The 24,868-nt window shown below is 43.6% G+C and overlaps 1 protein-coding gene across 1 annotated transcript in view; it reads right to left on the minus strand.

The window, feature by feature from the left end:
• Positions 1-24,868, minus strand: part of LOC311129664 (E3 ubiquitin-protein ligase MYCBP2-like) — a 319,573-nt gene that overhangs the window by 12,596 nt on the left and 282,109 nt on the right. Inside the window, exons 63-79 of the mRNA XM_084162035.1 lie at positions 22,945-23,105; positions 21,779-21,935; positions 19,831-20,055; positions 19,073-19,138; positions 18,491-18,730; positions 18,191-18,280; positions 17,971-18,051; positions 17,490-17,756; positions 15,371-15,654; positions 14,318-14,534; positions 13,870-13,971; positions 13,480-13,608; positions 10,466-10,598; positions 10,079-10,182; positions 7,178-7,366; positions 5,739-5,846; positions 4,340-4,549 (exon numbers count right to left, since the gene is read on the minus strand). Of these exons, the coding sequence (XP_084018161.1) occupies positions 4,340-4,549; positions 5,739-5,846; positions 7,178-7,366; positions 10,079-10,182; positions 10,466-10,598; positions 13,480-13,608; positions 13,870-13,971; positions 14,318-14,534; positions 15,371-15,654; positions 17,490-17,756; positions 17,971-18,051; positions 18,191-18,280; positions 18,491-18,730; positions 19,073-19,138; positions 19,831-20,055; positions 21,779-21,935; positions 22,945-23,105 (2,763 nt within the window). The remainder of the gene's footprint in view (positions 1-4,339; positions 4,550-5,738; positions 5,847-7,177; positions 7,367-10,078; positions 10,183-10,465; positions 10,599-13,479; positions 13,609-13,869; positions 13,972-14,317; positions 14,535-15,370; positions 15,655-17,489; positions 17,757-17,970; positions 18,052-18,190; positions 18,281-18,490; positions 18,731-19,072; positions 19,139-19,830; positions 20,056-21,778; positions 21,936-22,944; positions 23,106-24,868) is intronic.

Here is a 24,868-nt window from a genome sequence, read left to right on the forward strand (position 1 = left end):
TTTTCCACGAAAGTACGTAATGTCACGATTCCAAAGCTATACGATATTACAGATAGCAAGTTAATTATCTCACATCTATGAAAAGATTTGTAAGGTTGTATTTCTTGTTGACAAAATTCGTGCTAATGTTTTTCGTTTTTGAGCTAGTGCCCAATAGACTCCCATTCGCTCCTTGAAGGAGAGCGCTCCTTGTCCCAGCATTGCCCAGAATGCACCGTGCGGCCCTTTCACGTAGCATGGGCAATGTTTCCCATCTCCTCAAAAGTATATCTGCCGGTTGAACATGGTGAGATTATAAACTCCTAAATTGATAGTGCAGTTTGTTTAGGCGATTTTACAGCTAACTACGTCAACCATTTTGAAAAGAAGGTTGATGACATCCGATCCTCGTTTGTTAAGTCAAATGACACCGCTGGTCCTGCTCACACTGCCCTACCCTATGTTTTAACTTCTTTCTCCCCTCTCTCTCCAGATGAAATCTTGCGACTTGTGACGGCCGGCCGCCCAACAACCTGCCCGCTTGACCCTATCCCCTCCTCTCTTCTCCAGACCATTTCCGGAGACCTTCTCCCTTACCTCACCTCGCTGATCAACTCATCCTTGACCGCTGGCTATGTCCCTTCCGTCTTCAAGAGAGCGAGAGTTGCACCCCTTCTCAAAAAACCTACACTCGATCCCTCCGATGTCAACAACTACAGACCAGTATCCCTTCTTTCTTTTCTCTCCAAAACTCTTGAGCATGCAGTCTTTAGCCAACTCTCTTGCTATCTCTCTCAGAATTACCTTCTTGATCCAAACCAGTCAGGTTTCAAGACTGGTCATTCAACTGAGACTGCTCTTCTCTGTGTCACGGAGGCTCTCCGCACTGCTAAAGCTAACTCTCTCTCCTCTGCTCTCGTCCTTCTAGACCTGTCTGCTGCCTTTGATAGTGTGAACCATCAGATCCTCCTCTCCACACTCTCCAAGTTGGGCATCTCCGGCGCGGCTCACTCTTGGATTGCGTCCTACCTGACAGGTCGCTCCTACCAGGTAGCGTGGTGAGAATCGTCTTCGCACCACGTGCTCTCACCACTGGTGTCCCCCAGGGCTCAGTTCTAGGCCCTCTCCTATTCTCGCTATACACCAAGTCACTTGGCTCTGTCATATCCTCACATGGCCTCTCCTATCTTTGCTACGCAGACAACATACAATTAATCTTCTCCTTTCCCCCTTCTGATAACCAGGTGGCAAATCGCATCTCTGCATGTCTGGCAGACATATCAGTGTGGATGACGGATCACCACCTCAAGCTGAACCTCGGCAAGACGGAGCTGCTCTTCCTCCCGGGGAAGGACTGCCCGTTCCATGATCTCGCCATCACGGTTGACAACTCCGTTGTGTCCTCCTCCCAGAGTGCAAAGAGCCTTGGCGTGACACTGGACAACACCCTGTCGTTCTCCGCTAACATCAAGGCGGTGACCCGATCCTGTAGGTTCAAGCTCTACAACATTCGCAGAGTACGACCCTGCCTTACACAGGAAGCGGCACAGGTCCTAATCCAGGCACTTGTCATCTCCCATCTGGATTACTGCAACTCGCTGTTGGCTGGGCTCCCTGCCTGTGCCATTAAACCCCTACAACTCATCCAGAACGCCGCAGCCCGTCTGGTGTTCAACCTTCCCAAGTTCTCTCACGTCACCCCGCTCCTCCGCACACTCCACTGGCTTCCAGTTGAAGCTCGCATCTGCTACAAGACCATGGTGCTTGCCTACGGAGCTGTGAGGGGAACGGCACCTCCGTACCTTCAGGCTCTGACCAGTCCCTACACCCAAACGAGGGCGTTCATCCACCTCTGGCCTGCTGGCCCCCCTACCTCTGCGGAAGCACAGTTCCCGCTCAGCCCAGTCAAAACTGTTCGCTGCTCTGGCACCCCAATGGTGCAACAAGCTCCCTCTCGACGCCAGGACAGCGGAGTCACTCACCACCTTCCAGAGACACTTGAAACCCCACCTCTTTAAGGAATACCTGGGATAGGATAAAGTAATCCTTCTACCCCCCCTTACCCCACCCCCCCAAAAAAAGATATATATTGTAAAGTGGTTGTCCCACTGGCTATCATAGGGTGAATGCACCAATTTCGCTCTGGATAAGAGCGTCTGCTAAATGACGAAAATGTAATGTCAATGTAACTAGCTACTTCACATGCTGATATTGTCTTTGGTATTATTGTGTGTAGCTACGTTTGCTAGTTAGCTAGCCAGCCCATAGAGAGAGCATTGCATTGTGGATTTTGTGGTCGACTTGAGCTGCAACATGTTGCTACCAACCTTATTATAACGCCAAAATTAAACATTTCTTCACAGAAAATATTGTTCTCACATATTAGTGTTATTTAACATAGTAAAAAAGTCATAATTATGGCCATTTCCACAATTTATCTTAAAATGTGATTTTAATGTAATGTGACTAACATGACATCACTTTAGAGTGTATTCCATCCTTCAGCAGAACATGTCAACCCTTTATAAAGGGTTATGTCACATTTGACATTGGTGATTGTGTCACACAGTTATGCCACATTTATGAACCCTTTTTAAAGCATGACATACGGTTATAGATGCTTTGTAACATATGAAGGCATTATGAAGGCTTTAAGAAGCCTTTATAAGCTGAACGTCATTTAAAGTGGGACCCATTCTGTCCACAAATTGTATTAAATCCATAAACACCACTAATTAAGTATACATCCAGTTTTGCAACTAAAACCTCTGTTTCATTTAGTTTTCTTCCATTTAAGAAACATTTTGCAACAGAATCGGCCTAATGAATACGCCCCAGAATTCTGCCTACTAGGGGAGTAACGGTACGCGTATTCATACCAAACCGTTCGGTACGGGGACCTCGGTTCGGTCCACACTGTGAATACATTTTTATAAAAACACTAGGCCTATAGGCTATACCAGCTGCGCTGTATGCCTCTTGAGTAAATCTGAGCTCAAAAAACATTTCAGGCTATTCCGTTAAAACAACTAGAGCCTATGTGTACGTTGTAATCAAAATTCAAATCTTTAATTGGCACATTTCAAACTGTCCTTTTGTGCAGCCGGGAACTAGTTCTGTACGATGGCGACTGGTGGGGTCGATAAACCAGGAGGATTCTCCATCATCGTTTAAATCTCCAGTTTGGGAACATTTTGGCTTCCCAGTAGATTACAACGGAGATAGACAGAGAGAGTATATTGCCACTGCTCAACTAGAATAGCCTACGCAGCTGCCAACACCTCAAACATGTTGAGACGTTTACGCCGACATCAACACAGTATTCCTAACAAAGGAGAAAAAAATAAAAAACACAACTTAGTCTCCTCTCTGCATTCAAGCAGCCCTTCGCAAGCTGATTCTGACCGGGCCAAAGAAATTACAAGAGCGATAGGTATTTATTAAATTACCTCGACTCGGTACCGTTATTGTTATTTTATTGTGTTATTTTTTATTCTTTTTTACCTTTTTCTTAACTCTTTCTTGAACTGCATTGTTGGTTAAGGGCTTGTAAGTAAGCATTTCACGGTAAGGTCTACACCTGTTGTATTCGGCGCATGTGACAAATAAAATGTGATTAGATCTTTATTTATTAACCTTTATTTTAACAGGGTGTCATATTGAGACCAAGTCTCTTTTTCAAAGGAGCCCTGCACAATACAAATACACATATCAATACAAAACATGAACATGTTTATAGCCGCGGATATGCGCCCATTCTCGATGGTTGAGAAGAATAAGCTTGTGAAAGTGCTAGAGCCGCGTTACGCACTTTGCCTTCTCGCACGCATTTCAGCAAACAGGTAGTACCCGCTCTATATAAGCAAGCTAAAGCCAACGTTGTCAATGAATTGGCCAATGCACCCTGTTTTGCACTTTCTACAGATGGATGGACCGCCATGGCTACAGAGAGCTACTTTACAGTGACAGCCCGTCACATTACCACAGAGTGGGAAATGAGAAGTACCGTGCTACAGACACGCCCCCTTTATGACAGAGTCACACAAGTGCGCCTATTTTTCTCTTTGTAAGAAAACATTATAGCATAGGCCTACACAATGTCTGAGCCATGTCTACATATTGATGGCACACGCATATTGCACTTTATTTTAGTGTTGTTGATGAGTAATCGTATGTTTTCTTATCAGGCTTTATATGACTCATGATCATATATGTAATCATTTTCTTAGATAAACAAAAATTACCTACAGTAACTGTTGGCATTTCATTTTCCTGGTGTATCGTAACCGAAACGTGACCCTAAAACCGCAATATGTACCAAACCATTGGTTTGGTGAACCGTTACACCCCTAGTGCCTACCTTTTTGCACTTGTAGCAGACGTAGTAGGCGTATCGGTTCATTGCGAAGCCGGCCGGGTCGTTGTGGAAGCGGGCACCGGGCATGGTGATGGCCTCGCTCTTGTGCAGCCCCTCGTACTCCATCCTCATCAGAGCCTTCCTCCGTACGTCCTCAAACAGCTCCCTGATAGGGTCCAGCAGGTCCTTGATGACCGAGTGGTTAATCTTGTTCTGGGAGGAAAAACAGCCCAGTCAGGTAAGAGTCTGAGTCAATTCTCTCTCCTTTCTTAACTCGGTTGGCACAATGTTAGTTAGTTCAAACCACTGTCAGTTATTATTTTTTGCTAAACACACGGCTAGAAATGCCTGGTGTGCAAGACTAGTGACAAGTACATTTCAGTAAAACAGACTAAAAACCTGAAAAGGGGCCAGCCCTCTATACAAAGCAACCAAACTGGTGAACTAAACCAGCGAAACAATAAACAGATTTAAATCCATACTTAGTGCATTTATGAGGGGCTAGATGGAAGATAAACCAATGAAAATGGGTGGGATGTTCTCCCACTACTGCCGTTCTAGACCATATTTGAAGCTGTGTATTACTAGATGTTCCAGGGGGCCACTGCTGGAGATTGGTTTATATCCACCATAGCCTGGCAACAAGGGCGCAGACAATTTTCTGCGGTTGTCTTTCAACTTCCGGCGCATTGACACACAGCTGGTGATGTTGTTAGATATAAATTACATTTGTCAAAATAATTAAATAACTTGCACATCATTTGAATGATATGGTAATTATCTGGTGAGAAATGTTATTGAAAAAGACAAGGCTCAACGCTTGTTCACTATTAAAAACTAAATTTTATTTAAGTAACTGTTTAAACCTTCATGTTCTAGCCTTCATCAATTGCTTTTATCAGAAAAAATATTGAAAAAATGTAAACGTGCGTTTTCAAGTAGTATAACCACTCGGTAGCCGACGTTAGCATAATTTGCATTCCCATAGACTCAAAATGGCGGGTTAGCTAGTTAACTTTGTAGCACAACAGATTGCAAATATCCTCATGTTATCTACATAAAAACATTTCAGCACTGTTTCTCTATTCCCATTGGTATTCTGTGTCTAACAACATTGCCCTTTCAAGCATTGATCTTCGATTGAAAAGGAATACAGCCTGTATGGATAACGACCATCAGATACAGTCTAATAAGCTAGTCTAGCTAACCCGCCATGTTAAGTCTATGGGAATGCTAATTATGCTAACGTTGGTTTCCAAGTGCTTATACTACGTGGAAATGAGACATTTAGCTCATATTTAATTATGGTTTTGCTTGTGTGTCAATGGGCCGGATGTTGAAAGACAACCGCTTTCGAAATGGCTCAGGTCAAGTGGGTGGGGCTACATAAGTTGAATAGTACCTTGCAGATGGGGCAGGACATGAAGCCGAAGGTGATCCTGGGCCCGAGCCAGCGGTTCTCAAGAACACGACGGGTACACTGGAGGTGGAACACGTGACTGCAGTCCAGCTGAGGAACAGAACAGAACCACACACAGAACCTTTGGAACCTGACCTTGAACACATCTGTGGCCTAAAGACAAACAAGAATCCTTGGTTCAAATAGTATTTGTATTATTTTGAAACCAATATAATAGTCCCACAAGTTCAAATTCCACCCATCTTGCACTCCAGGCAGGCAAAAAAAACACTCAAAAGTATTTGAAAGAAAACAGATACTAATTTAACCCAGGTGCGAGTCCCTGTCTGATTCAAGCTAGTATCATAGAGATACAATATAATACTATCAATAATAGTATTTGTTTCATCTATATACTGTAAATACAGTTACCACAGTATTGAAGCCATTGGACGCAGTTTATCATAGCGCATTTCCCTTTAGTAAGGGCGATAGGTTCATTACACATCATTTCGCATTTTGCATTAGAAAGTAGGCTGGCCCTCTTTGACGTCTCATAGATCAATGCATTATGCTCTTTTTGTCTATAAAGCCCTCTTGCATAAACTTCTGCCGTACCTTACGTCATTGTTAACGCACTATACACACACACGTACACATGGATTTTGTATTGTAGATATGTGGTAGTAGAGTAGTGGTCTGAGGTCACACACTTAATGTGTTGTGAAAAGTGTTATGTAATGTAATGTCATGCAATATTTTAAATTGTATATTTACATTTACATTTGAGTCATTTAGCAGACGCTCTTATCCAGAGCGACTTACAGTTAGTGAGTGCATAATTTTTTATTTTATTTTTTTCATACTGGCCCCCCGTGGGAAACGAACCCTCAACCCTGGCGTTGCAAGCGCCATGCTCTACCAACTGAGCTACACGGGACTATATAACTGCCTTAATGTTGCTGGACCCCAGGAAGAGCAGCTGCTGCCTTGGCAGCAGATAATGGGGATCCTTAATAAATACAAATACAAAATTGTTAAGCTTCAGACATATAAGGTCGCAGACCCGGAATCAGGGATGGCTAAACCTGGAGATCCCTTCCATCTCCACCGAGTTACGTAAATCGGCAATTTTTTATTTTATTTTTAAGCATATTTACCTAACTCAGTGGAGATCTCCAAAACTCCTTTAAGTTGGTTGTTGGTACCTCTAGCGCAATTCAGGCCAATGTTAGAGGGCCTTTTTACTGAAGAATGTGTTTGTTTCATATGATTGTGTTTTGCTTTTCGTGTTTTGTGTTTGCTTTTCATGTATTGTGTAATTTGATGTTCATTGATGTGTTCATGCAGGGCTCATCTGCAAAAGAGAATGTGGTCTCAGCATGACTCCCTGCTTAAATAAAGGTGAAATAAAATGTAATTCTGTGTAGAGTATAGTGTACCTGGACAGCGGGAGCGGCAGAGAGCGCCTCAGTAAAGCAGATCATGCACATGTCGTCGGCGTCCTGTTTCAGGCAGCCTGTGTTCTTCTCGCAGCCGTGCAGACAGGGCAGGCAGCTCTTCTCGTTCTTCACCCCGCCACAGAGGTGGCCGCACGTGTGGGTCTTACTGCACGCCAGCTTGGCATACTCCTACAGAGGGCATGGAGGGGAGTGAGGGTCAGATGATGCGCTTTACCCAATACATATAATCAAATCCACTTTATTCAAAGTGCATTTAAAATCGCAACACCCTTTGCAGTGCAATACTGTACAGCAGGGTCAGGGTCAATTGAGTGAGTGACGAGGAATTAAATTAATGAATAGTACAATTTAAAATAAATTACACTTTTCAATTCTTATATTGAGTTTCAATGTCAATATATTGAATGGACTGAATTGAAATGGACCTCAAGCCTAAACCAGGTGAAGTTGAGTGTTTCCCACTGGTGGCTGGTAAGGTAAGTTTAGACACTTTGAAAATCCATTACTATGATCATTATTACCGAGTTGGGGTTTTCACAATTGTGGCAGATGAGGTAAGCTAAGGCCATACAAATGTAATTTAATGTTTAAAGCAGGGGTGTCAAACAACAATCCCTCCCCCTAGGCTACGTTCCTGCTTCCTATTTCTGCACGAACATTGTGGTGGGTAGCTGGCATGGCAGCTAGTAGATAGATAGCTAGCGAGATGACAGAGACAATAGCCTTTATCGTGGAAGTATTCACAGTACTTTGAATTGGTAGAAGAAAAGGACAGATGTTACTCCTTGAATCTTAACCGACGCTACTTGCAGGATTCAAGCACAAACACAGGATCATCGGGTTCAGGCAAGTGCCCCATTTATTGTCTGGTAATAAAGCAAACAGCGTAGGTGATCAAGTTAGGCTCAGTTGATAAGAACGTACATTTCTCCAGCTCGTCTTTGCCATAAACATAAAGGAAAGGTCACTACAATTAGACAATATAAATTATAATCTAGTTTTACATAGAATCTCTGTTCCCCGTTCGTATCTGTGTGTAAAATAATACAACACTGGTAGCCAGTTGCCCTTGTATTTTAGCTTCTTCTTTTACTGTGCCCAGTTGGTTTTATATATGTATTTACTTGTGTGCAAATAATTAAACTAAATAATGTATATTGAACAAAAATATAAATACAACAACTTCAAAGATTTTACTGATTTACAGTTCATAGAAGGAAATCAGTATATTAAAATAAATAAATTAGGCCCTAACCTACGGATTTCACATGACTGGGCAGGGGCGAGCCATGTGTGGGCCTGGGAGCCAGGCCCACCCACTGAGGAGCCAGACCCGGCCAATCGGAATGAGTTTTTCCCAAAAAAAGGGCTTTATTACAGACAGAAATACTCCTCAGTGTGGCAAAACTGCACATTTTAGAGTGGCCTTTTATTATCCCCAGCACAAGGTGCACCTGTGTAATGATCATGCTGTTTAATCAGCTTCTTGATATGCCACACCTGTCAGGTGGATGGATTATCTTGGCAAAGGAGAAATGCTCACTAACAGGGATGTAAACAAATTTGTGCACAAATTGGTGGGGGGGGGGACACCCAGGACCAAGTTTGAGAAACCTACAGAGGGTAGCCATTCATAGGTAGTGTGCCCCCTCTACTGGGCATAGGAATGAATGACCAACATGAGGGTTTTCTGTTTTTGGTAACACAAAAATAATGTAACCAGTTTCTTTCCATAGTAAGTAATGTTGTAACTACTTTTAAAAATAATGTTCCCCAACATTGTCCCTGACTGTCTAGCTTTCATTTAGGTGATTATTAGCGAGCTGGACACTGTATGAATGTAGATCCATTATAATTTCTACACAGTTTATATTTGGTTTTAGTCATTTTAAAGTATACGAGGGGGCCCCCTCGTGGACCGGATGTTCGACACCCCTGGTTTAAAGGATGCACGTTTTCACTTTTCTGAAATATAAAAAATATATACATATATGAAAAGTTGTAACAATAAATTGCACGATTATAGAAAAAATAATGTTCTCAAGCTTCCAATAAAGAGATACAGAACTCCCTCTCTGATTATGGTTGAACTATGCCTCTTTTAGCCTCCCCAAGAGGCTACAATTTCTGTACTAGGTCGCTAGGTGTTGAACTAAGGTCGTTATAGGATTTTAACAAAAGGGTCCACATGTTTTTTTTCTTTTTTTCGCTCACCTCTCTTTAAAAATGATTTTATTTGTGGGGCCTTCCGAGTGGTGCAGCGGTCTATGCATCACTACAGACCCGAGTTCGTTCCCGGGCTGTATCACAACCGGCCGTGATCGGGAATCACATAGGGCGGCGCACAATTGGCCCAGCGTTGTCCGGGTTAGGCCGGGGGGGCTTTACTTAGCTCATCGCGTTCTAGCAACGCCTTGTGGCGGGCCGGGCGCCTGCAGGCTGACCTCGGTCGTCAGTTGAACTGTGTTTCCTACGACACATTGGTGTGGCTGCATACCGGGTTAAGCGGGTGGGTGTTAAGAAGCGTGGTTTGGCAGGTCATGTCTCAGAGGACGCATGACTCGACCTTCGCCTCCCGCGCAAGTTGGGGAGTTGCAGCGATGAGACAAGATCGAAATTGGGGAGTAAAAGGGGGTAAAATACCCCAAAAACTATAATACATTTTTTTTTTACATTACATTTGTATGGCCTAAGTGTTTTGAACACTATAGCTAGCTCTTTTAATAGATCCAATCTGTTACTATGATCATTATGACTGATGTTGTGGGTGGTAAGTACATGGATTAGGTTTAGCGCTCTGAACACCTGAATTTGAAAAAAGTTTTATCAATGCAATCCAGAACTATGATCATTATGACTGATGTTGTGAGTGTTTGGTACCTGGCAGTCTGGGTCAGAGCAGACACTGCCCACGGCCGAGAGCTCGGTGCCGTTCCTGGTGCCACAGAACCTGCAGGCATCTGAGCTGCTGGAGGCTGGTTTCCCTGCACACAGAGGCAGAGCATTAGCTACGCACGAGAGAAGGCTCATAAGGAATACATAACTCTGTCATAAACATCACACGGCAGATGCTATTAACAGTCATGACAGTCGGTGACTTCTTATGATTGCAAAGAATTAGAAAGGTAATAGGCTAGGTGGAAATGTCATCATATTGCTTAAATCTATCCAGTCCCTCTCAGATCTACACAAGTGTCTAGGGGGTAATGGCTAGCTAAGGGGTTTTTCTTGACAGGGCCAGAAAAGGATCTGAATAAGTTCTCTTACCCGTGTGTTCCCTGAACTCCACCATGGCCTTCATGGTCTTGGAGTCGGCCAGAGCCATGAGCCAGAAGAGCTTTGTCCTCCCACAGCCCTCGTGGAGGTCCACCTTGATTGCTTCCTCCTCCTCCTTAAACACCTGTAGAGAAACAGCAGGGAGACCAGGGTTACCGCCATGTTGAATTACACATCATGCCTGTCAGAAAGGGATGATGTAATATGAGTTGGATTGTAGACATATTTTCAGAATTAATGGTAATACTGAAAAAACAACTTGACTAGGGTTAGGCGATATCCAGATTTTCATACCTTTCTACCTTTTCTGATACGGGAGTATATGGTATTACCGGGGTGCACACAAGGGGCACTATTTTTTTTTTCAAACAAAACAACTACAACAACAAAAAACATTTTATTATAATTCTTGGGGACAAAACAAATGTAAGCAGTAGGGATCTTGATCCAGGAGGGGATTAATTGTCTCTGCTGTAACCAAGCTTGATCTTGCAAGCTAGCCATTTAGCTAGCAAGTTAGCAAACCAAATGCATAGTTGGATACCCGAGCTGGAGATATTTTATTTGGCACATCTTAGATAGTTAACCCCCTATGGTTGATGTCCACACCCCGCGGAAATCTAATTAGCATAATAAAGAAATCCCCATAACAATCTGTCAGTTTAAGATAGAGATACACTATATATACAAAAGGATGTGCACACCCCTTCAAATGAGTGGACTTGGCTATTTCAGACACACCTGTTGCTGACAGGTGTATAAAATCGAGCACACAGCCATGCAATCCCCATAGACAAACATTGGCAGTAGAACAGCCTTACTGAAGAGCTCAGTGACTTTCAATGTGGCACCGTCATAGGATGCCACCTTTCCAACAAGTCAGTTTGAAAAATGTCTGCCCTGCTAGAGCTGCCCCAGTCAACTGTAAGTGCTGTTATTGGGAAGTGGAAAAGTCTAGGAGCAAAAACGGCTCAGCCACGAAGTGGTACAGAACTGGACCGCCGAGTGCTGAAGCGCGTAGCGCGTACAAATCATCTGAACTCAGTTGCAACACTCACTACCGAGTTCCAAACTGCCACTGGAAGCAACGTCAGCACAATAACTGTTTGTCGGCAGCTTCATGAAATGGGTTTCCATGGCCGAGCAGCCACAAACAAGCCTAAGATCACCATGCACAATGCCAAGGGTTTGGCGGATGCCAGGAGAACGCTAACTGCCCCAATGCATAGTGCCAACTGTAAAGTTTGGTGGAGGAGGAATAATGGTTTGGGGCTGTTTTTCATGGTTCGGGCTAAGCCCCTTAGTTCCACTGAAGGGAAATCTTAACACTACAGCATACAATGACATTCTAGACGATTCTGTGCTTCCAACTTGGTGGCAACAGTTTGGGGAAGGCTCTTTTCTGTTTCAGCATGACAATGCCCCCGGGCACAAAGCGAGGTCCAATGGTTTGTCGAGATCGGTGTGGAAGAACTTGACTGGCCTGCACAGAGCCCTGACCTCAACCCAATCGAACACCTTTGGGATGAATTGGAAAGCCGACTGCGAATCAGGCCTAATCCCCGCAGCAATGTTCCAACATCTAGTGGAAAGCCTTCCCAGAAGAGTGGAGGCTGTTATAGCAGCAAAGGGGGGACCAACTCCATATTAATGCCCATGACTTTGGAATGAGATGTTCGATGAGCAGGTGTCCACATACTTTTGGTCATGTAGTGTATCAGTTTTTTTGCATTGGATACATCTCAATCCACCGCATCTGTAACACTTTCGCATCTGCGGTGAAAGGTGACAGAGCTAGGGCGGTGTTTGCCAGACAATGAGACATCCCGAAAATCAGTCTTCTCACAAAATCGGTTTGGCCTACACACTATTATGACCCCTCTATGGAAAGATGAGTCTCTCACGAACACGTACATGTTGTTTACTCTTGGACGCCCACAGGCCTCACAAGACTTGTCTGAAGGTCCCCTGGGACCAGCCAAAAAGATTAATGGAAGTATATATGGAGAATGTTTAGTGAAAAAAATAAGGGGTATAGGATATAGGATAGACACTTCAGAACAAACTTCCTTTTGATCTGTTGTTCCATGTAGTGAATCTGTTATTCAATGCTTTTGTATGGGCTAATAGCACTATGGCCAAATACATTTTTTAATCAAATAATTGTATTCTAATTTTGTTGTTATACTTCAATGGGTCTTAACATTCTAAATCAAATAGCAAAATGATCCTATGAATTTCTTAAAACAATTCCATATAACTTAGTAGTACCCCTCCCCCGGCTTAGACAGGGCTTAGACTCTTATGCGTTAACTTATAGTTACAAGCAGTGGCGTAGTCCCCCGCCCCAAATTTGTATTCTATTATTATAATATATATATTTTTTTAATACGGTATTGAAAACCGTACCGTCAGTATCTCAAAATACCCCGGTGTACGCTATAACTGGTATACCGCCTACGCCTAAGCATGACTAACAAATACCTTAATAAGCTAAATGCATAAGCAAAAACTGTCTTGGAAACTACTACAGCCAAGGTAGGTGGAAAAACATGTTAGTTTGTATTTTGAGTGGAACATCCCTTTAACATTTATAGGTGGTCAGGTCTTCACAAATGGGCGTATATACACCAGGGAAAAGCGGATAACTAACATTGGTGCCGGACAAATTATCAGGGACATGTTGGTTCATGTTGGTATACATGAACCAACTTTACAGGCTAATTTCTATTCTGTTAAATTGAATTACCATAATCTAAATGTGATTTCTGCATTCTGAGCTCCGTGGGCATACCCTATAATGGGTTACGCACCCAATGCATGCGGTATATTTCTCAAATGTCCAGTAAATGTAAATCTTGCAGGTCACATTGTCCGGTGGCAAATATCCTAATGGAAACCCTGGTATACACATTATTGCAGGTGGTACCAAGGTGGAAAGAAGCATTGACACTTCGACAGGCTCCCAGTCTAGCCCCCTACAGGTGAATGTGGGTACTACTGACCTGTCTCTGATGGGAGCGCGTACGTCGGTGCAGGTGGAGGAAGCGGTCACAGTCGGTACACAGGTTACCACACATGTTACACAGGATGATGGCTGCCGTCTCGCCGTCGTCATGGTTATCACACATGGGCTGTGGACAGGAGCACAACGACACTTTACGGTTACAACCCGAACACCTCGAGACAACTTTCCCTCATTTCATCCACCTAGAACTTAAAATGTGTATAGCTAAATGTAAAAATTGTAAGGAATGTGATTTTGCGTGCTATAAATTAAATCCATTCAATTATGCATTATCTCAACAGGTTATAATAAAAAACAGAGAAAGTCTTGAGTCTATATTGCTTTGCCAAAATGCACGTGTTCTATGAGGCTAATATGGACAAGTTACCATCTGTTTCTGCTGTCCGTCTTTGCCCATCCAGCGGCCTGAGGACAGCCTGTCCACATGATCCTGGTCCAGCACACACAGAGAGGCCAGAGCAAGCCACAACTACAGTACAGAGAGAAAGGACAGAGAGGATAAAAATGTACTCAAACACACGCACTAACCTAACACACGTGCATGTGCACATACAAACATCCGCCACACACTACACACACACCAGACCTGGATTCAAATACATGTATTTTAGATACTTACTTACATTCCAGTATTCAACTACTTGAATTTTCAAAAAATTAATCTGAATACTTACTATGAAATGTATGTGAAAGTAATTGAAATAGTATTTGAACCCAGGTCTGCTAAGCACACACACACACTCCTTTTCCCTCTACCTCTCTCACACACACACACACACACACAATATGGTAGTGTGATATGAGAACAGCCATACCCGGGTGGTGGCAATGCAACGGACTGGCGAGCGATGCTCCTCTTCCATCTTGGTGAGGGCCATGATGGTCTCAGCGATGGCATTCTTCGTCACCCGAGACCAGGCATCCGACAGGTGTCCGGCAGCCATGTCTTTGACCAGCTTGATGATGATCTCAGCGATCTGAGGGGGAGTGGATCCCTTCATCCACCAGTGGCTCACCCCCCGGCGTATGTAGCTGCACATGGAGAGAGGCAGTGTTCGACCAATGTGTTCATTATGGGACACAATACAACAGAGATATGAACAGCAAAACAATAAGTACTGTATATATGCTCCCGAGTGGCGCAGTGGTCTAAGGCACTGCATCGCCACTAGAGATCCTGGTTCGAATCCAGGCTCTGTCGTAGCCGGCCGTGACCAAGAGACCCATGGGGCGGCGCACAATTGGCCCAGCGTCGTCCAGGGTAGGGGAGGGAATGGCCGGCAGGGATGTAGCTCAGTTGGTAGAGCATGGCGTTCGATTCCCACGGGGGGCCAGTATGAAAAATAAAATATAAAATAATGTATGCACTCACTAACTGTAAGTCGCTCTGGATAAGAGCGTCTGCTAAATGACTAAAAATGTAAAAAAATATATATATATTGGTTTCGGGGAGTTAGGTCAATTCCAGAAATGTATGAATACAAGAGAATGTCAGTAAAATGTACAAAAGGCTTTGTACAACCACTGATGTATAAAGGGTTTTATAAATACATTTGAATGAGATTATATTGAAAATCCGGAATTCCTGTTCAATCAGGAGAAATCACATCTGAAAGTCAATATACAAACAACCACACACAACAATTGGTTTGAGAATATCTCAAAATGTTGGCGACGAAGTCATTAATCGTTTTTGTGAGATGACCCATCCAGGTGGGTCATCTCACATCTTACAACGTCTTGCAACATAAAACAAAAGCAAGCTTTTCTTATTGGACAAGTCCACATAGTCATACTTCACTCCGTTTTTGGACAATTTTCTTAGATTTTGTGCCTAATGAAGGTAAATCTCAAAGTTGTTGTCTCACCTGGAGTTGAAGATCATGGGCAGTGTGACAGTTGTGATGCCTTTGCCTGCCGCCATGCCCGCCGTGCCGGCAATGGTGGTGCCCTTGGCCTTGAGCTGCACGGTGAGCGCCTTGGCGATGCAGCCCAGGAACATGTCCAGGATGCCAAGCTTGTTCCAGTCACCCTTCTCGGTCGAGTGGATGATGTCACTGATATCGGCAGGCGGCAGGGCCTTGATGCCGATGATGCTGGCCAGGCGCACGGGTGTCACCTCAGGAAGGACACGACGGAGGAGAGAGGTCACCTGGGAAAGAGGGGACAGGTGAAGGGTGAGAAAGGATAGACATGTAGTCAATGTTATTAAACGGCTGGAGTGATATACATCATGCAGAGACTCTCTTTAGCTTTACTGATGTTAAAGTGGGGCTGAATTCACTGATTTAGCCAGTTTGAAGTGTGTGTCATGTTTTCTAATAGCCTACTGTTGTGTGTCCCGTGTAGTTCAGTTGGTAGAGCATGGAGCTTGCAACGCCAAGGTTGTGGATTCGATTCCCACGGGGGATTAGTATGAAAAAAAGTATGAAAATGTATGCACTCACTACAGTAAGTCGCTTTGGATAAGGGCAACTGCTAAATGAGTAAAATGTAACTGTAAAATGTGTGTTCCAGTTTACTTTAACTATCCAAACAGCCACCGTACACATGACAAATGACTTAGCAACCGCATGACAACATGAATGTGATTGGTCAAGAATCAAGCTCTGAGCATTTCCCTATCTTTTATGACAGTTGTGTTTGTGACGCTAAAGTTAGCTCACAAATGTGAGGATGTTTGAGTTGGAAAAACCCAAGCTGTTTATAATGAACAAGTCTCATCAAAGTTGTCCTGAGACGCTGTGTGCTAATGCCTCAATTGGTTAGCTCTGCTGTCTATAAAGAAAAAGGGTGGGCTGTAGGTTGGTTATTCGGGCGCTGACAGCCGTGGGCAGGATTCAAATCTAAACCCAACCCAAGAAAAACGTTTACGTGCCATAGATTCTTTAAATCTCGCAAATCTCTGTTTTAGAAGATTCTGACTTTGTGACCAAAGTTCTACCACTTTTGCAAATAGTACAATTGTTTAAGACTACTATTGATGCCACATTCCCGGGACCACCAATACGTAAAATGTATGCATGCATTACCGTAAGTCGCTTTTGATAAAAGTGTCTACTAAATGGCATATATTATTATTATTATTATTATAATTATAATGAGTTGGTTTTAGAGTTCAGCTCCTCTTTAAGATTGTCATGAGGCAGGAAATCATACTGGACCAGCACCCCATGATACTTTATTGAGTAGGTGTGCCCATGTGTGTGTATGGGCATATTGTGTATGTATAATATAACATTTATTTTTTATTTTATTTAACCTTTATTTAACCAGGTAAGCCAGTTGAGAACAAGTTCTCATTTACAACTGCGACCTGGCCAAGATAAAGCAAAGCAGTGCGATAAAAACAACACAGAGTTACATATGGTTACATATGGGGTAAACAAAACATAAAGTCAAAAATACAACAGAAAATATATATACAGTATGTGCGAATGTAGTAAGTTATGGAGGTAAGGCAATAAATAGGCCATAGTGCAAAATAGTTACAATTTAGTATTAACACTGGAATGATAGATGTGCAAAAGCTGATGTGCAAATAGAGCTACTGGGGTGCAAAATTAGCAAAATAAATAACAATATGGGGATGAGGTAGTTGGGTGGGCTAATTTCAGAATGGCTGTGTACAGGTGCAGTGATCGGTAAGCTGCTCTGACAACTGACGCTTAAAGTTAATGAGGGAGATAAGAGTCTCCACCTTCAAGGATTTTTGCAGTTCATTCCAGTCATTGGCAGCAGAGAACTGGAAGGAATGGCAGCCAAAGGAGGTGTTGGCTTTGCGGATGACCAGTGAGATATACCTGCTGGAGCGCAGACTACGGGTGGGTTTTGCTATGGTGACCAGTGAGCTAAGATAAGACGGGGATTTGCCTAGCAGTGATTTATTGATGACCTGGAGCCAGTGGGTTTGGCGACGAGTATATAAATAACTATTATGTGTTATTACATTATGTGTTGAGTCTGTATTATGTGGGTACACCCCACCTGTCTCTGGACACGGGGCGAGGCCGTGTGCAGCAGCGAGAACAGGTCCTCCATCAGCGTCAGCTGCTGGGCCAGGTACTGGCGGCCTACATTGGAGCCGCTCAGAGCCAGCACCATGGACAGCAGCTCAAAGCAGTAGGCGTCCGAGGAGGCGTCGTCGTCGCTGGGCTGCGAGTTGGCGTTTTCCTTGCTGGAGATGGCATGCTCCCACTCCTCGCGCACCCGGGTCGCCTCCATGCGGATGGCCTGGACGATGTGGGCGCACACCTGGAGGGGGGAGGGGAGAGTGATAAAGCTATATGAAGTCAATTTCAAGTGTGAAGATAACATTGACAGGGGAAGCAGAGTCAGGGGCTTGAACCCTCAAAGCCTTCTATAGAGGATTACTGTAGACAGAGATCACATTTTGTGTTGTTGTAGTTGTATTGTACTATTTTAGTTAATTGTACTTTATTGGCCAGGTATTCCATAGACTACTGACCTGTTTTTGCAGGTTGGTCAGCTTGCTCCGGCTGAAAATGATGCCCACCATGTGTTCCTTCAGGTCTGCGTCTGACGGAGCCTGATGACATGTAAACAATAACAGGTAAACAAAAATATTTTATAATATCCTGTTTGTTTTCTGGTCATTATTTGCAAAAAGATTCAGGTGTGAAACACTGGCATACAGGGAAACACTGGTATACAGTATGACCCCTGACCTTGTCCTCTCCCTCTGATGATGACAGCAGGTTCTTCTCCTCCTGTTCAGGGGTGGGCTCAGCATCTCCGCAGATTAGCTTCCCAAATACCTACACACACAACACATGCACACCAAGGGTAAAGCTTGAACCTATCCAATTCTATTAGATCTAAAGTGGTAGAGGAAGAAAACATGAACATTTTGGCCCCATAGTATGAGTGACTGGCTGGCCAACCGACCAGTAAGATGATATTATGAGTGATTGACAGGTGACCGGTCCTATGATCCCATAGTACGATTGATTGACAGGTGAACCGACCTGTGAGGTGATGAGGCGGAAAACGCGGAGTGTCTCGGCCTCGCAGTTCTTCTGCTGGGTCACGCTGGCCGAGATCTGCCCCGCGATCTTGATGCTCTCGCCAGCCTTCCAGCCCAGCACCTTGACCTGGCGCACCCGCAGCGTGTTCTCGGGCCCCTTCAGCTCCACCTTGATCACATGGTGGTCCCCGCCAGGAAGCTCACTGGTCACCCAGCCCATGTGACGCGAGTCGAGGTCGATCTTGAGAGAGGTGGGGAGATGGAAGGGATTGGTTAGTGAAGGTTGTGTTGATGCCGAGGTGAATCAAAATGTTCAGTACAGATTTTCCTTTGTTCTTTCTTTTGAAAACAGCTTGTATGTACATACAGTAAATTACAATACACATTGTATAGAAGGGCTTCAATTGCTGTAAGTTTGCCATATTCTGTACTAATAGTGGTTAGCTATATCAGGCTGTATCTCACTACCTTTCCCAAATAGTAGTGTACAACAACATGTAGTAATCTACTTTTAACCAGAGGCATGGCTTGTAATGCACTATACAGATGCCTGGAGCTGGTCTATTCAAATAAGAGGCCAAACCTGTTTGGTCCTGCAGAGGTCCTCCCCGGCTTTGCCACACAGGAACGTCATGGAGGTGACTTTGTTCTGTGGAGTTAGAGAAGAGCGGCTTTAAAATCAATGAAAACAGACCGTTTTTCAATACATTTTAGATTGTGGCATCTGACAAATTTGATTTTGGAGTGCACTTCCCTAAGTCCAGAACAGACTATGGGAGGTGCACAGTACTACATAGAGCCATGACTACATGGAACTCTATTCCACATCAAGTAACTCATGCAAGCAGTAAAATTTGATTTAAAAAACAGATAAAAATACACCTTATGGAACAGCGGGGACTGTAAAGCAACAAACATAGGCACAGACACACACACACACATTTTACATTTTAGTAATTTAACAGACGCTCTTATCCAGAGCGACTTACAGGAGCAATTAGGGTTAAGTGCCTTGCTCAAGGGCACATCGAAAGATTTTTCACCTAGTCGGCTCCTGGATTAGAACCAGCGCCCTTTCCGTTACTGGCACTACGCTCTTAACCACTAAGCTACCTGCCGCACAATAACATAAGCACTATACACACATGTACACATGGATTTTGTGTTGTAGATGTGTGGTAGCAGAGTAAGGGCCTGAGGGCACACACTTAAGGTGTTGTGAAATATGTTGTGAATGTATTGTCATGTTTTTAAAATTGCATAACTGCCTTAATTTAGCTGGACCCCAGGAATGGGGATCCATAAAACATATAAATGTCCCTTTAATCCTTCCCTACTCACCCCAATGTCGCGGGAGTTGTCCACGTGCACAGTGATGTAGGAGGCGTTGATGCCTTTGACGCAGCTGATGGTGATGCACTTGGTCTTGTTCTTGTCCTCATCGCCCGACTCCCAAAAGGTCTCGGTGGAGCCATCCGTCAGGCTGCCGATCATGGCCGGACGGCTGGACGTCTTTATGTCCACCACGCTGGTCAGGTCCTTCAGACAGGACACTAGGCACAGCTCCTGGAAGGTCAAATGATGTTCAACACCTCCCAGCTATATAGATAGATACGATTTGATTGGACAATATTGAACTGTCCATTTCAGCCACACAAGTGGATACAATTCATTTAAAATCATAGCGGATAACAGACAAGGTTTTACAATTTTGCTAGCTATCTTAAACATTTAATTTCAGCTAGAGGTCTGCGTGGTACTGATTTCTTCATCCCGCTCCCGCAGCTTTTCATACCGCACCCAGCTGGGTTTCTGTCCGACTCCCACCCACTACTGAAATAACTGGTCCCAAACCCAACCGCAGTCCCGCAATGATTTATTTTAGGCGTATGTGACGCAGCTCACTTGCCAGCCATGGTCCTAGCAATTTTACGCCCTATATGCAATATAAAATGCGCAAAAATAATAGGTTATATTACCAAAGATTCTCATGTGGCCCATTATTTTAGGCTATTTGTATTACTGGGCTATATCAGTGAATATGCTAGATGTAGTTTGAGGAGAGCATAGTTCGCGAGACTTGCACTTTCTCTTGAGCTATTTTTATTGCCTACTTTTTAGGAGTGGGAAGATTTTCAAATGGATAAATATGTGTGATCAATATTTATTTACAAGCAATGTAGTAAACTATAGCCTAAACATATTTAGGAAGTACATTTCCTTGGAATGATAACTGCCCCGCGCTTCTCCGCCCATGCATAGGCTATAGCCTACTCTATTTAATTGAGACCACACCTGATCTCGCACATATGGCTACTGAACTTGAAGCAGCAAGAATGATGACAGCGACACTTGCTACGTTTTGCATATAGAATATAGCCTACTTTTTAGGAGGACGATTTGCAGGCAGACAAATAAATGGGTAATCAATACCGCAACGCTCGCTCACCTTAGTAGCCTAACCTACAGTATGTGCGTGTTATGCCTTTTCCTTTTCAATGATGATTACTTTTTTTTGATTGCACCTCGACTCACGTTGATTGAGCGCCCTCCACTTCTTTCCATTATCAATATTTATTTACAGACACTGTAGTAAACTACGGTCTAATCATATTTAAGTACATTTCATATTTGAGTTAATTGCCACGTGATTCTCTGCGGATGTAGGCAGCCTACTCTATTTCAATGACATCACATATACTAGCTGCACTTGAACTCACGCCCAACTAGGCTACTGTTAAAGCAGCGAAACATATGTGCTTTTAATACAATAGGTAGGCTAATGCATACAAAGCAGAAAGACAAACATTTCCAAATAATCTGATGGACAACAAACATATTTTCATCCCAAAGTCCTCTGTCTGACAGCCCTCCATATGAAAAATGCAGACCACACAGCAGGAATGCAGCCCTCTAATTTCAGTGGATACAATTCATTTAAAATCATCAAGGATAACAGAAAAGGTTTAACTGCTTTCCGTTGCATCCCCTAATGAACACGACTTAGGTATTTGTTGGACTGTTCTGTTGGTCTGCACTTGGGTCTCAGACAGCATCTGTGGTATATGTATCACCTAGTCTATTCTCTACCAACTTTCATAAGGTCGAGCTAGCTACCGCAAAACTTAATGAGCCAGATCTAGTTTGAACCTAGTCCTGGTTTAAAAATCATTCTCCTTGGAGATTCTCCATTTAAATAAACCTTCTTAGTCTAGTACTAGGCTTAATATAATATGGGTCCCGTGAAACATCCCTATGATTATGGCTCTCTTATGGGATTCTGTCTCACTTGGCTCATGGCCTCGTAGCCAGACTGCACACTGATGTTGAAGCTCTCCTCGCTGTCGCCGTCATCCGACTTGGACAATATGTTGTTGATGTGGTGGAACACGTTGCTCTGGTGCAGGAACTGGTGGTCAGACTGCTTGAACTTCAAACTCCAACACCTGATAGACAGATGGGGAAACACTCCGGGTCAAGGGTGAGATCACGCGCTCACATTGATCAGTACAGTGGTAGCTAAATTGTTTGGAGGATGGTGCTAGCAACACCAGGGTTGTTGGTTCAATTTCTACATGGGCCATGTATCCTGAATATCTGTGTCACATGTTGGTAGCAAGTCGCTATGAATAAAAGAGTGTCTGCTAAACGATCATATACCAAAACTATTAAATCAGACCCTGGAAGGAGATGTTTCTGAGTGCTTTTGCACAGGTGTTTGGTTGGCGTTTTTTGTGGGACTGAAAAATTGCTTGGAATGTGAAAGGACGTTATTAACTGGTTCCCATGCTTTTAAAATAATGGTTTTGTTGCGGAACACTAGAGATCACTTTCGTTCACGGTCCTGAAACAGGACCGTGAACGATGGTATTTACGTTGGTATTTATTTAGGTTGATAACAACACTGTAGATTAATCTGATGAGTAGGCTAAAGGTGATGCCGGACAGCATTCTTTAGTGTAGCGGGTACTTGTATGCTGAAAAGCCCAGCGGTTCTAGTGTTAAAAAGTAATGTAAAAAAAGCTGTGGTGAACATTATAGGGCCTATTCATATATATATAAAAGTATTTGATCCTTTAGAAGAGATATTTTCCCCTTAGTTTTAGTCTTATCCAGGCTCTGTCGTAGCCGGCCGCGACCGGGAGACCCATGGGGCGGCGCACAATTGGCCCAGCGTTGCCAGGGTAGGGGAGGGAATGGCCGGCAGGGGATGTAGCTCAGTTGGTGGAGCATGGTGTTTGCAACGCCAGGGTTGTGGGTTCGATAAAATAATGTATGCGCTAACTGTAAGTCGCTCTGGATAAGAGCGTCTGCTAAATGACTAAAATGTAAAATGTAAAATGTAATAATATGCTCTGTTCCAAGTGTATGGTGGATAATAGGGTTAAATAATTAATTTGAGGGCAGGCTTGAGTTGAAAGTGGAGGTGAACTTTGAGCAACAGGGCCACTGTACCTGAGGGCCATCTGTTGCAGGGAGCTGCCACTAGGAAGTGACATCATTAGGTCGGAGATGGTCTGGAGGAGGCGGTGGAAGGTGTGGGGGAGGGGGTGGGCGGCCTCCCCGGCGATCACAATGTCAGACAGCGGGTGCTCACACACACCCAGGTCCCTCTCCTGTGTGTATGAAGAAAACATAATGGAAAAGTAGATAAAAACACACATATCAGGGACACAATGACTACAGACATACATGTATACTGAACAAAAGCATAAACGCAATATGAAACAATTTCAAAGATTTTACTGAGTTACAGTTCATATAAGGAAATAAGTCAATTGAAATAAATTCATTAGGCCGTAATCTATGGGTTTCAAATGACTGGGAATATAGATACGGTATGCATCTGTTGGTCACAGATAGTGGGGAAAAAAAGTATTTAGTCAGCCACCAATTGTGCAAGTTCTCCCACTTAAAAAGATGAGAGAGGCCTGTAATTTTCATCATAGGTACACGTCAACTATGACAGACAAATTGAGAGAAAAAAATTCCAGAAAATCACATTGTAGGATTTGTAATGAATTTATTTGCAAATTATGGTGGAAAATAAGTATTTGGTCACCTACAAACAAGCAAGATTTCTGGCTCTCACAGCCCTGTAACTTCTTCTTTAAGAGGCTCCTCTGTCCTCCACTCGTTACCTGTATTAATGGCACCTGTTTGAACTTGTTATTAGTATAAAAGACACCTGTCCACAACCTCAAACAGTCACACTCCAAACTCCACTATGGCCAAGACCAAAGAGCTGTCAAAGGACACCAGAAACAAAATTGTAGACCTGCACCAGGCTGGGAAGACTGAATCTGCAATAGGTAAGCAGCTTGGTTTGAAGAAATCAACTGTGGGAGCAATTATTAGGAAATGGAAGACATACAAGACCACTGATAATCTCCCTCGATCTGGGGCTCCACGCAAGATCTCACCCCGTGGGGTCAAAATGATCACAAGAACGGTGAGCAAAAATCCCAGAACCACACGGGGGGACCTAGTGAATGACCTGCAGAGAGCTGGGACCAAAGTAACAAAGCCTACCATCAGTAACACACTACGCCGCCAGGGACTCAAATCCTGCAGTGCCAGACGTGTCCCCCTGCTTAAGCCAGTATATGTCCAGGCCCGTCTGAAGTTTGCTAGAGTGCATTTGGATGATCCAGAAGAGGATTGGGAGAATGTCATATGGTCAGATGAAACCAAAATATAACTTTTTGGTAAAAACTCAACTCGTCGTGTTTGGAGGACAAAGAATGATGAGTTGCATCCAAAGAACACCATACCTACTGTGAAGCATGGGGGTGGAAACATCATGCTTTGGGGCTGTTTTTCTGCAAAAGGACCAGGACGACTGATCCGTGTAAAGGAAAGAATGAATGGGGCCATGTATCGTGAGATTTTGAGTGAAAACCTCCTTCCATCAGCAAGGGCATTGAAGATTAAACGTGGCTGGGTCTTTCAGCATGACAATGATCCCAAACACACCGCCCGGGCAACGAAGGAGTGGCTTCGTAAGAAGCATTTCAAGGTCCTGGAGTGGCCTATCCAGTCTCCAGATCTCAACCCCATAGAAAATCTTTGGAGGGAGTTGAAAGTCCGTGTTGCCCAGCGACAGCCCCAAAACATCACTGCTCTAGAGGAGATCTGCATGGAGGAATGGGCCAAAATACCAGCAACAGTGTGTGAAAACCTTGTGAAGACTTACAGAAAACGTTTGACCTGTGTCATTGCCAACAAAGGGTATATAACAAAGTATTGAGAAACTTTTGTTATTGACCAAATACTTATTTTCCACCATAATTTGCAAATAAATTCATAAAAAATCCTACAATGTGATTTTCTGGATTTTTTTCCCTCATTTTGTCTGTCATAGTTGACGTGTACCTAT

The sequence above is a fragment of the Coregonus lavaretus genome, assembly GCF_964263955.1.
Source record: "Coregonus lavaretus genome assembly, chromosome: 5".
In the NCBI taxonomy this organism is placed as follows: Eukaryota; Metazoa; Chordata; class Actinopteri; order Salmoniformes; family Salmonidae; genus Coregonus; species Coregonus lavaretus.